The sequence below is a fragment of the Esox lucius genome, chromosome 10, assembly GCF_011004845.1.
Source record: "Esox lucius isolate fEsoLuc1 chromosome 10, fEsoLuc1.pri, whole genome shotgun sequence".
In the NCBI taxonomy this organism is placed as follows: domain Eukaryota; kingdom Metazoa; phylum Chordata; class Actinopteri; order Esociformes; family Esocidae; genus Esox; species Esox lucius.
The window spans coordinates 8,814,994-8,827,254 of record NC_047578.1 but is presented as its reverse complement, the minus strand read 5'-3'; the positions used below and the strand labels follow the sequence as shown (position 1 = coordinate 8,827,254).

At 38.0% G+C, this 12,261-nt stretch overlaps 2 protein-coding genes across 3 annotated transcripts; both read right to left on the bottom strand.

Moving 5' to 3' along the window:
• Positions 1-5,740: 5,740 nt before the first annotated feature.
• LOC117594996 lies at positions 5,741-8,351 on the bottom strand. The gene is made up of 5 exons (XM_034294888.1): positions 8,254-8,351; positions 8,019-8,068; positions 7,171-7,568; positions 6,557-6,667; positions 5,741-6,474 (listed from the first exon to the last, which is right to left on the bottom strand). The coding sequence occupies exons 1-5, from the start codon at positions 8,274-8,276 to the stop codon at positions 6,301-6,303; spliced, it is 756 nt and encodes a 251-aa protein (XP_034150779.1). The 5' UTR covers positions 8,277-8,351; the 3' UTR covers positions 5,741-6,300.
• A 717-nt stretch (positions 8,352-9,068) lies between these two features.
• LOC117594994 lies at positions 9,069-12,261 on the bottom strand. 2 transcript variants are annotated; one of them, XM_034294846.1, is made up of 5 exons: positions 11,720-12,261; positions 11,485-11,534; positions 10,637-11,034; positions 10,023-10,133; positions 9,069-9,940 (listed from the first exon to the last, which is right to left on the bottom strand). In XM_034294846.1, the coding sequence occupies exons 1-5, from the start codon at positions 11,740-11,742 to the stop codon at positions 9,725-9,727; spliced, it is 798 nt and encodes a 265-aa protein (XP_034150737.1). In that variant the 5' UTR covers positions 11,743-12,261; the 3' UTR covers positions 9,069-9,724. The 2 variants fall into 2 exon arrangements, 1 of the variants encoding a protein (XP_034150737.1); XR_004576284.1 differs by lacking the exon at positions 11,485-11,534.

The window sequence follows — 12,261 nt, the reverse complement described above, 5'->3', positions numbered from 1 at the left end:
TTCAGAACTGCCTTAATTCTACGTGGCATTGATTCAACAAGGTGCTGAAAGCATTCTTTAGAAATGTTGGCCCATATTGATAGGATAGCATCTTGCAGTTGATGGAGATTTGTGGGATGCACATCCAGGGCAGGAAGCTCCCATTCCACCACATCCCAAAGATGCTCTATTGGGTTGAGATCTGGTGACTGTGGGGGCCATTTCAGTACAGTGAACTCATTGTCATGTTCAAGAAACCAATTTGAAATGATTCGAGCTTTATGACATGGTGCATTATCCTGCTGGAAGTAGCCATCAGAGGATGGGTACATGGTGGTCATAAAGGGATGGACATGGTCAGAAACAATGCTCAGGTAGGCCGTGGCATTTAAACGATGCCCAATTGGCACTAGGGGCCTAAAGTGTGCCAAGAAAACATCCCCCACACCATTACACCACCACTACCAGCCTGCACAGTGGTAACAAGGCATGATGGATCCATGTTCTCATTCTGTTTACGCCAAATTCTGACTCTACCATCTGAATGTCTCAACAGAAATCGAGACTCATCAGACCAGGCAACATTCTTCCAGTCTTCAACTGTCCAATTTTGGTGAGCTTGTGCAAATTGTAGCCTCTTTTTCCTATTTGTAGTGGAGATGAGTGGTACCCGGTGGGGTTTTCTGCTGTTGTAGCCCATCCGCCTCAAGGTTGTGCGTGTTGTGGCTTCACAAATGCTTTGCTGCATACCTCGGTTGTAACGAGTGGTTATTTCAGTCAAAGTTGCTCTTCTATAAGCTTGAATCAGTCGGCTCATTCTCCTCTGACCTCTAGCATCAACAAGGCATTTTCGCCCACAGGACTGCCGCATACTGGATGTTTTTCCCTTTTCACACCATTCTTTGTAAACCCTAGAAATGGTTGTGCGTGAAAATCCCAGTAACTGAGCAGATTGTGAAATACTCAGACTGGCCCGTCTGGCACCAACAACCATGCCACGCTCAAAATTGCTTAAATCACCTTTCTTTCCCATTCTGACATTCAGTTTGGAGTTCAGGAGATTGTACAACACCCCAAAATGCATTGAAGCAACTGCCATGTGATTGGTTGATTAGATAATTGCATTAATGAGAAATTGAACAGGTATTCCTAATAATCCTTTAGGTGAGTGTATGTTCCATAACTAAGCACCATGACAGCATTCATGGAGTTGTGAATGTCTCTATCAACAATGGATCCTATTCAACCCAAACAGATGTACCTTTTAATCCCTGCTATTCAATTTAATTTTGTCTGATGTGTTGATGATATAAATCCAAACTATTTTTTAGGGGATTGGATAGGGTCCATTGCAAGACTGTTTATTTAAGGACTGCATTCATTGGCTGGTTTATGTATCAGGCTGATGAATAAGATTTATAGCTAATTGCAATCACCCAATCCTATTATCATGGAGCCAGTCACCAATAGTGTAGGTATTATTCCATACATACATAGCCTACCTTTTGTGTGTTTTCCTTTAGGATCGGCCAATCCTGTAAACAGATAATTACTTATGGAATTACTACATTCAGAAAGTGTTTAAAGCTGTTAATTTTGATTAAAGTCAACATGCAGTCATAACAGTATAGAAAGATCAATCATAGAAAGATGAATACGTAGCCATTGTGTACAACGCAAAACGCTCCAAAACCTTTGAGACACTGCGGTGACGAAAAACATAGTGTCGAAGCTTGTTTAAAAGTGGCCAAATGACGTGATCTAAACAGATGAAATCTCGGTTATATTATACAGTTTCGATCATGTTTTGATCACCTATGCCAGTCCTTGAAATAAAAGTCAATGAAAATTGACAGATTTCGAGAGTTGTTTTAAGTAGCCCCTACAAAAACAAAATGTTTGCGGCAGATTTGCGGCAGATCTGGTGTTGAGCAAATATATTGTAACCGAACTTTTACATTCGTCACCCCATAACTTATGTACCATTGCTAGCATTAGTAATTAGTAGGCTACATGAAGTCGTTGTGCTATGGTGAAATGCCCCTTTACAGGTGATGAAATACTGTCACGCAGCAAAAAGCTGTAAATGCATCCATATATTCATTTCGGCAAAAAAAGCATTGAGAAGTGAATTGTGTTAAATTGTTCCCAACTTTGATGTGAGAGGACATGACCCTTATCATCACCAAAGACCTTGGTTCAATCCTCCCCTCCAACTTTTATTATTATATGTCTCTCAAAAATCTGTCATTTTATACAAGTTGCCATAGCCACGGGAGAAAGAGGTGCTGCAGTGCCATCTGTCATAACCTCAACATCCCCTGGCGAAATTCCCAAAGGTGAATTTTAGCTTTTGTACATAACTGATTTGATGGGCAGACAAATAAATGGACGGATAAACAAACAGACGATGGCCGTCCCTAAGTCCGACGGGCATTTGTTGTCCATGTAGATCGCTACAACGAATTCTCCCACTCCGCTCTTTGCAATCATCAACACCCCCTCATAGAAACATTTTGTCCCAGCTTTGAATGTGTTTACCTTTAATTCGTCTTCAGTTTTTGCAGGATTTTTTATAAATGCCTGTTTTAACAACAATGTCATCAAGAAGTTTATTCCCACATCACAATTAAGCAATTTGTTAAAAAATATTTATACAGACACTTAAGGAAGGCTACTAGATCAAGGTCATGACGGGCGGAGTGCTGACAAAACATTAAAAGCTTAACATAGTGAATTGTTAACATAGAAGTAAAAGACATAGGTGCCACACTTAACTGAATTAAAAGGTATGCCAAATTAATTGAAAAGGACATGCATACCATCAAATCTTCGATCCTGTTTTTTATTATCTTCTTTGCATTTTGAATAAAGCTGTTTAGATGTTTGTTCCTAATCATAATCACAAAAATGCAGAAATCAGTAATTTTTCTTATTTCATTTACCCTGATATTACATGAAAAACGTGTAATCAAGTTTGAACTTACCAACGACCTTTTGCCTTTACTTCGGCATCCTACGTCATAGTAATAGGACAGTTGTTGGTTAGACCAAAACATAATGTCTTGAGCTTCAGGCAATATAAATAGTTTTAAAGTTAATACATGAATGAATAGATTGATCAATTCTGCTTACCTTAGTAGTCATGTTAATGTCTGGTGTTGATGGTTACAGATCACACAGGGGAATGGTGCATTCCAGTCACCACAAGGAAATGTAGTCATAACTTACAAACTGGACGGACCAGAGGCAGGCAAAATAAATATTACGTTGTCTACAGTTAGACGCCACCCCTATGCCAACAAGTAATTTGGGTATCATGCCTGAAGTAAGCCTGAAGCAATCCGCCACTCTCATCAAGACAACATCAGCCACTGGAATTGGCCTATGTGCTCCGATATTTCTGGAGGGCACTGTATGTGTGTGCATATATATCTGTGAATTTTACAGTGTTGTGCTGCCAAGTGCATACTGCCAAGTGCATACAATAGGTCCTAATTGTAACAAAACATACAGTACATTCATACAATAACAATACAATCAGAATACTACACCATTTTACATAGAACCAGAATATATACAGTGGATATAGAAAGTCACTGTATACAACCCTGTTTTCAAAAAGGTTGGGACACTGTGTAAAATGCAAATATAAACAGAAGGCAAGGATGTACAAATCATTTAATCCCTATATTTTATTAATTGAAAATAGTAGTAGAAATATAAAAAAAAAACATTTCCAATGTTGAAGCTGAGAAATGTTATTGTTTTTAGATAAATACACTGCTCAAAAAACTGAAAGGAACACATCGGGTATCGATGAACAAAATATATAAAAGTCTAAATCTGTATTGTACAATGTGTCATTTGTTGACACATTGTACATTAAGAGACAATGCAAACCTTCTTGCGACGGCACATATGGATGTGCCATCCTGGAGGAGCTGGACTACCTGTGCAACCTGAATGGGCTGCATGTATTGCCTCATGCTACCAGTAGTGACATGGGCACTGGCAAAACACACAACTATATAAGAATCAGTCTGGAAGGATGAGGAGAAGACAATTACAGTGGGGAAAACAAGTACTTGATACACTGCCGTTTTTGCAGGTTTTCCCACTTACAAAGCATGTAGAAGTCTATAATTTGTTTCATAGGTACTCTTCAACTGTGAGTTACGGAATCCAGAAAGTCACATTGTATGATTTTTAAGTAATTAATTAGCATTTTATTGCATGACATAAGTATTTGATACATCAGAAAAGCAGAACTTAATATTAGGACAGAAACCTTTGTTTGCCATTACAGAGATAATACGTTTCCTGTAGTTCTTGACCAGGTTTGCACACACTGCAGCAGGGATTTTGGCCCTCTCCTCCATACAGACCTTCTCCAGATCCTTCAGGTTTTGGGGCTGTCGCTGGGCAATACAGACTTTCAGCTCCCTCCAAAGATTTTCTATTGGGTTCAGGTCTGGAGACTGGCTAGGCCACTCCAGGACCTTGAGATGCTTCTTACGGAGCCACTCCTTAGTTGCTCTGGCTGTGTGTTTCGGGTCGATGTCATGCTGGAAGACCCAGCCACGACCCATATTCAGTTTCAGCTGTCGCATTCCTTGTGTCAAGCCACTCTTGAACAAGACACAGCGTCAGAAGCGTCTCGCCTGGGCTAAAGACAAAAAGGACTGGACTGCTGCTGAGTGGTCCAAAGTTATTTTCTCTGATGAAAGTAAATTTTGCATTTCCTTAGGAAATCAAGGTCCCAGAGTCTGGAGGAAGAGAGGAGAGGCACAGAATCCACGTTGCTTGAATTCCAGTGTAAAGTTTCCACAGTCAGTGATGGTTTGGGTTGCCATGTCATCTGCTGGTGTTGGTCCACTGTGTTTTCTGAGGTCCAAGGTCAACGCAGCCGTCTACCAGGAAGTTTTAGAGCACTTCATGCTTCCTGCTGCTGACCAACTTTATGGAGATGCAGATTTCATTTTCCAACAGGACATGGCACCTGCACACAGTGCCAAAGCTACCAGTACCTGGTTTAAGGACCATGGTATCCCTGTTCTTAATTGGCCAGCAAACTCGCCTGACCTTGATCCTATAGAAAATCTATGGGGTATTGTGAAGAGGAAGATGCGATACGTCAGACCCAACAAATCAGAAGAGCTGAAGACCACTATCAGAGCAACCTGGGCTCTCATAACACCTGATCAGTGCCACAGACTGATCGACTCCATGCCACGCCGCATTGCTGCAGTAATTCAGGCAAAAGGAGCCCCAACTAAGTATTGAGTGCTGTAAATGCTCTTACTTTTCATGTTCATACTTTTCAGTTGGCCAACATTTCTAAAAAATTTTTTGTATTGGTCTTAAGTAATATTACATTTTTCTGAGATACTGAATTTGGGATTCTCATTAGTTGTCAGTTATAATCATCACAGTTAAAAGAAATAAACATTTGAAATATATCAGTGTGTGTAATGAATGAAGTTTAACTTTTTGAATGGAATTACTGACATAAATCAACTTTTTCATGATATTCTAATTATATGACCAGCACCTGTACAGTTCCCGAAAAAATTAAGAGACCACTGCACCTCTTTTTCCTTTTCCAATTTACAGTGGTCTCTTAATTTTAACCCTTCTGGTCTTTACTCAAAACCTTCCTTTTCAGCTTTTTTGTAAGGGAAAGAATAAGATGCAGTGGTCTCTTTAGTTTTTCCAGAGCTGTTTATTAGTTTTTTGCGGAATTCAACATCAACTTCAGGTCAAACAGAGATTTTGCAGGAGTAAATTTTTACTCAAGAATGAGTAAAGAGTGATCAAAAGTGTCAAAGGCTTTTGAAAGATTAATAACAAGTGCTGGATGGTGTTTCTTCTTATTTATACTGTTTATCCAAAACCAAGGAAAACAAGTCAAGGTAAGAAAGTGCTATGACTGGGTCTTTACCCTGATTAAATGACATTTAAAATACATACTTATTTACCATGGATTTTACAAAATACACCAAAAATGCAAATAATACAAATACTTAGGACTATAAAATCTTAAACAAGCACATGTAGAGGTAGGCAACCATCCCTGTCAACTTTCCTAGCAGCACCAATGTGTCCAGACCCAAAGAATTCTAGTTATTCCAGAGGGCAGGTGGTGAAAAACCAAATGGAGACATCCCAACTTCAGATAAGACATTCAGAAACTTGACTGTTGTCCACCACTGAGTCCTAGTAATGAGTATGTTGGGATAGTCTAATAACTCTAAAATGCCTTCAAACTTGACAGTTTCTTCTAGGTTTGAATAAAAAATTATGGGTGTTTCTCTGGCATTAATCTTGGTTTGGAACATAATTCATGAAAGATTTGTGCTTTTGAAGGTTTCTTCCTCTGACCAGTGTGTTTTCTGGAATGGCTTGTTGTTTGCTTTTTTTTTTGTGGTTGTGTCCGTCCATGTTGGATTCAGTCTTTGTTGAATCAAGAGAAGACCTAATTAGGTATTGTTCCTGGAAAAGGAATGAGATGCATAAAATACAAATTTACATATTTATTGGTTCAACACTCAGTTCATTTAAAATGGAAATATACCTGTTTTTGATCAAACAGAATAAGCTGGTTTATGTTTTCCAGAAACTCTGTATCCGACATAACATCTTTCCTGTCATGTTCTGGCTTCGGTTCCTCCCACTCCTTCTTTGACTTTGAAACAGAGAGATGGTGTTACTTATTGAATATTGGATTCCAATCAATGATTTACATGTAACAGCCCTGCACATCAGTGCAACTTCTAATTTTGAGTTCTCAAATAAACGTGAATTCAACATGAATTTGAAAAGTATGAAACAGTACAAACAAGTATGAAAATGTACACTCACTACTACAAATTGACTTAAATGTAAATAAAGAAAAGCCACCATATCATTCAATTTGGGTTGACATTTTTCTTAGTTTGACAACTTCTTTCAAATTGTTTCACATTCTTGTTTGTTGTTCATACTTCATATGGAATTATTTTAGTCTTACTGGAAATAAACTGTGTTCATAGCTCTGCATTGGCTGAGTTGGAACAGCATGGTGCTTACAATAGGTAAGCGCTAAATTCAATGTAATTCTTGCTGCGGTCAGATACATCAAATATGTATGTACGCACTACTGAATGTTGCTTTGGATTTGGTTAGTAGTGTCATTTGTTTTATTTTTACCATGTTTTCAAATCGTTGACCATAGTTAAAGGTTGGGATGCCAGGATACTGAAGCCCAGAGTCAAAGAGGTCCTTCAGGCTCGAAGCGACCAGGTGCATCTCCTCTCCATCGTAAGCATACACCTGGCGGTCCTCACAAAGCATTATGACCAGCTGGGCACACTCATTTGGGAAGGTGAGGTTTTTCACAGCTCCCAGTACCTCCATCTTTACACTTTTACTAGGCAGGAATGCATTTTCCCAATCCTCTGCCTTGTCTTTATCTCCTTTGTAGATGGTGTTATCCTGGCCTCCAATTGTGAAATTAAAATCTCCCATATCCTTTATTTTGATATTTATATTTTGACTACAGTAATTTGACACTGAATTTGCTGCAATTTCAAGGAACTTCTTGTCATCTACCCAGACACCAGCAAAAAGGAAACAAAAAACATTTGTGAACAACTTGACAAACTTACTGTTTCACTGTACGTAGTATTACATAATATATATTTGAATGAAACGCATTATGGGGATTTCTTATGCTGTTGGAAGCTATACAAGTCTGAATTGCAAGTGGGAAACGAAAATAAATTCTACACTTAACAATGACCTTTTACAGTTTAATTACAAAGACAAATCTGTTTTTGTCTGCAACAACCTTTTGGATATAGATAATGAAACAGTTTTTATCATATTGTCTATGTTAAGCAAGCTAGCAAACTAACAATTTTATTGGATTAAAGTATCTCATCACTTTTAAAGCAATTGAACATAAAGCACAGTCATGTCAGATCTCTCAGGTATCAATTTACAACTTCCCACAAGCATATGAATGCCTCTTTATTAACATAGCATTTGTAAAATACCTTTAATTGCATTCCATTGTTTGTAATGGCTCCTTATTTCTTTCACAACGCTGTAATGTAATAAGTCAAAAAATTTGAACATCTTATTTTTAGATTTCTAAAATGTTCACACAAATAATTTTCTGCTTTTACTACCCGAATACAATAAAGCTCTGACATTCATTATGGCGTGTTCTGCCTTCTGCTGTGTGGTTTTAGAATGTTTACTAAATCCATAATATGTCTAACAACTTACCTAATGATTATAGCAGTCGACATCTTTAACAGAAATGGAAGATGTTTTCCTTTAAAATAATAGATGTACAGGCTTTAAAAGAACACCTATGCCCCATGAAGGTGAAAGAACCTGAATGCACTCTGTATCGACAAGTATGACGGGTGTGTGGTATGATGGGTGTGGTCCCTTTAAGACAGAAGTGGGTGGGGCTGGCCGCTAAACCTGTTTGGGGCAGCTTAACTTCCTGCACACTCAATGTTGTGACAACCGCAACTGGCTTTGTCTAGTGCTTGCTGGTGAGCCATTGTTTAAGCGATCAATAAGTTCCCAAAATGTTGTGCATACGTGTGTGCGTGTTGTCATATAAATTTACTAGGTTAATCTGTTTCTGTGTACTGGCTCGAATAAAGGAATGTACACGGTTCCTTGCTGGTCACATGATGAAAACCTGGCAGAGTGGAAAAGTCAGTCTTTTTTTTTTTTACTCAAGGGGACCCGAAAATGAAAGTCATGTTTTGTCAGTCCGTGGCACAAAAACGTTTACGAATGGCTGATGTAGAGAAAACACCAGACAAAGATGTCCGATCACCAAAGGTTTTGGGACAGCCGAGACTGGAGTAGTTATGGCACGCGCTGCATTTAAAACTAGATACTGAACTGGAACTTGTGGTTCCGTAGTCTGGAGAAGTGAAAACAAAAGCAGAATCAGCAGCCAAAAGAACAAATAACAATACAACACTCCATATAGCCCAAAAAATTCCCAATTTTGGAACAGCCTTCCTCGTAAGGACACTGAAATGGTAACACAACTTTAGTGAGGACAGCACCAGGGAGTAATTTCCATGTTTAATTATAACTGATGGCAAAAAGTATAATAATATTTACATATTACACATAAACACTCACGGTCTCTGTACAAAGTAAAATATACATGCAAAAGGCGTAGACAGGCATAGACATGTAGTTTGGTCTACGCCTATTGAAGTCAGTTTCTGAAGAATGAGTAAAGAGTGATCAAAAGTGTCAAAGGCTTTTGAAAGATTAATAACAAGTGCTGGATGGTGTTTCTTTCTATTTAGACTGTTTATCCTGTAATTCAAAACCAAGGAAAACAAGCCAAGGTGAGAAAGTGCTATGACTGGGTCTTTACCCTGATTAATTGACATTTAAAATACATACTTATTTACCATGGATTTTACAAAATACACCGAAAATGCAAATAATACAAATACTTAGGACTATAAAATCTTAAACAAGCACATGTAGAGGTAGGCAACCATCCCTGTCAACTTTCCTAGCAGCACCAATGTGTCCAGACCCAAAGAATTCTAGTTATTCCAGAGGGCAGGTGGTGAAAAACCAAATGGAGACATCCCAACTTCAGATAAGACATTCAGAAACTTGACTGTTGTCCACCACTGAGTCCTAGTAATGAGTATGTTGGGATAGTCTAATAACTCTAAAATGCCTTCAAACTTGACAGTTTCTTCTAGGTTTGAATTAAAAAATATGGGTGTTTATCTGGCATTAATCTTGGTTTGCAACATAATTCATGACAGATTTGTGCTTTTGAAGGTTTCTTCCTCTGACCAGTGTGTTTTCTGGAATGGCTTGTTGTTTGCTTTTTATTTTTTTTGTGGTTGTTTCCGTCCATGTTGGATTCAGTCTTTGTTGAATCAAGAGAAGACCTAATTAGGTATTGTTCCTGGAAAAGGAATGAGATGCATAAAATACATATTTACATATTTATTGGTTCAACACTCAGTTCATTTAAAATGGAAATATACCTGTTTTTGATCAAACAGAATAAGCTGGTTTATGTTTTCCAGAAACTCTGTATCCGACATAACATCTTTCCTGTCATGTTCTGGCTTTGGTTCCTCCCACTCCTTCTTTGACTTTGAAACAGAGAGATGGTGTTACTTATTGAATATTGGATTCCAATCAATGATTTACATGTAACAGCCCTGCACATCAGTGCAACTTCTAATTTTGAGTTCTCAAATAAATGTGAATTCAACATGAATTTGAAAAGTATGAAACAGTACAAACAAGTATGAAAATGTACACTCACTACTACAAATTGACTTAAATGTAAATAAAGAAAAGCCACCATATCATTCAATTTGGGTTGACATTTTTCTTAGTTTGACAACTTCTTTCAAATTGTTTCACATTCTTGTTTGTTGTTCATACTTCATATGGAATTATTTTAGTCTTACTGGAAATAAACTGTGTTCATAGCTCTGCATTGGCTGAGTTGGAACAGCATGGTGCTTACAATAGGTAAGCGCTAAATTCAATGTAATTCTTGCTGCGGTCAGATACATCAAATATGTATGTACGCACTACTGAATGTTGCTTTGGATTTGGTTAGTAGTGTCATTTGTTTTATTTTTACCATGTTTTCAAATCGTTGACCATAGTTAAAGGTTGGGATGCCAGGATACTGAAGCCCAGAGTCAAAGAGGTCCTTCAGGCTCGAAGCGACCAGGTGCATCTCCTCTCCATCGTAAGCATACACCTGGCGGTCCTCACAAAGCATTATGACCAGCTCGGCACACTCATTTGGGAAGGTGAGGTTTTTCACAGCTCCAAGTACCTCCATCTTTACACTTTTACTAGGCAGGAATGCATTTTCCCAATCCTCTGCCTTGTCTTTATCTCCTTTGTAGATGGTGTTATCCTGACCTCCAATTGTGAAAATAAAATCTCCCATATCCTTTATTTTGATATTTATTTTGTGACCACAGTATTCTGACATAAAACTTGCTGCAATTTCAAGGAACTTCTTGTCATCTACCCAGACACCAGCAAAAAGGAAACAAAAAACATTTGTGAACAACTTGACAAATGTACTGTTTCACTCTATGTAGTATTACATAATATATATTTGAATGAAACGCATTATGGGGATTTCTTATGCTGTTGGAAGCTATACAAGTCTGAATTGCAAGTGGGAAATGAAAATAAATTCTACACTTAACACTGACCTTTTACAGTTTAATTACAAAGACAAATCTGTTTTTGTCTGCAACAACCTTTTGAATATAGATAATGAAACAGTTTTTATCATATTGTCTATGTTAAGCAAGCTAGCAAACTAACAATTTTATTGGATTAAATTATCTCATCAATTTTAAAGCAATTGAACATAAAGCACAGTCATGTCAGATCTCTCAGGTATCAATTTACAACTTCCCACAAGCATATGAATGCCTCTTTATTAACATAGCATTTGTAAAATACCTTTAATTGCATTCCATTGTTTGTAATGGCTCCTTATTTCTTTCACAACGCTGTAATGTAATAAGTCAAAAAATTTGAACATCTTATTTTTTGATTTCTAAAATGTTCACACAAATAATTTTCTGCTTTTACTACCTGAATACAATAAAGCTCTGACATTCATTATGGCGTGTTCTGCCTTCTGCTGTGTGGTTTTAGAATGTTTACTAAATCCATAATATGTCTAACAACTTACCTAATGATTATAGCAGTCGACATCTTTAACAGAAATGGAAGATGTTTTCCTTTAAAATAATAGATGTACAGGCTTTAAAAGAACACCTATGCCCCATGAAGGTGAAAGAACCTGAATGCACTCTGTATCGACAAGTACTCTAATATGACGGGTGTGTGGTATGATGGGTGTGGTCCCTTTAAGACAGAAGTGGGTGGGGCTGGCCGCTAAACCTGTTTGGGGCAGCTTAACTTCCTGCACACTCAATGTTGTGACAACCGCAACTGGCTTTGTCTAGTGCTTGCTAGTGAGCCACAGTTAAAGCGATCAATAAGTTCCCAAAAGGTTGTGCATACGTGTGTGCGTGTTGTCATATACATTTTCCAGGTTAATCTGTTTCTGTGTACTGGCAGACTCAAGGGGACTCCAAATGAAAGGGGACTCCAAATGAAAGTCATGTTTTGTCAGTCCCTGGAACAAAAACGTTTAAGAATGGCAGTTATGGCACGCGCTGCATTTAAAACTAGATACTGAACTGGAACTTCTGGTTCCGTAGTCTGGAG

Bases quoted from the DNA above. Each gene is read 5' to 3' on its own strand.
- LOC117594994 (XM_034294846.1), bottom strand. From the start codon at position 11,742: ATGTCGACTGCTATAATCATTAG. The intron at 11,035-11,484 runs GTATTTTACAAA...GTGTCTGGGTAG, and splicing joins ACAATGGAATGCAATTAAAG to ATGACAAGAAGTTCCTTGAA. The intron at 10,134-10,636 runs GTAAAAATAAAA...TCTGTTTCAAAG, and splicing joins GTCAACGATTTGAAAACATG to TCAAAGAAGGAGTGGGAGGA.
- LOC117594996 (XM_034294888.1), bottom strand. From the start codon at position 8,276: ATGTCGACTGCTATAATCATTAG. The intron at 7,569-8,018 runs GTATTTTACAAA...GTGTCTGGGTAG, and splicing joins ACAATGGAATGCAATTAAAG to ATGACAAGAAGTTCCTTGAA. The intron at 6,475-6,556 runs GTATATTTCCAT...TTCCTTTTCCAG, and splicing joins TTCTGTTTGATCAAAAACAG to GAACAATACCTAATTAGGTC.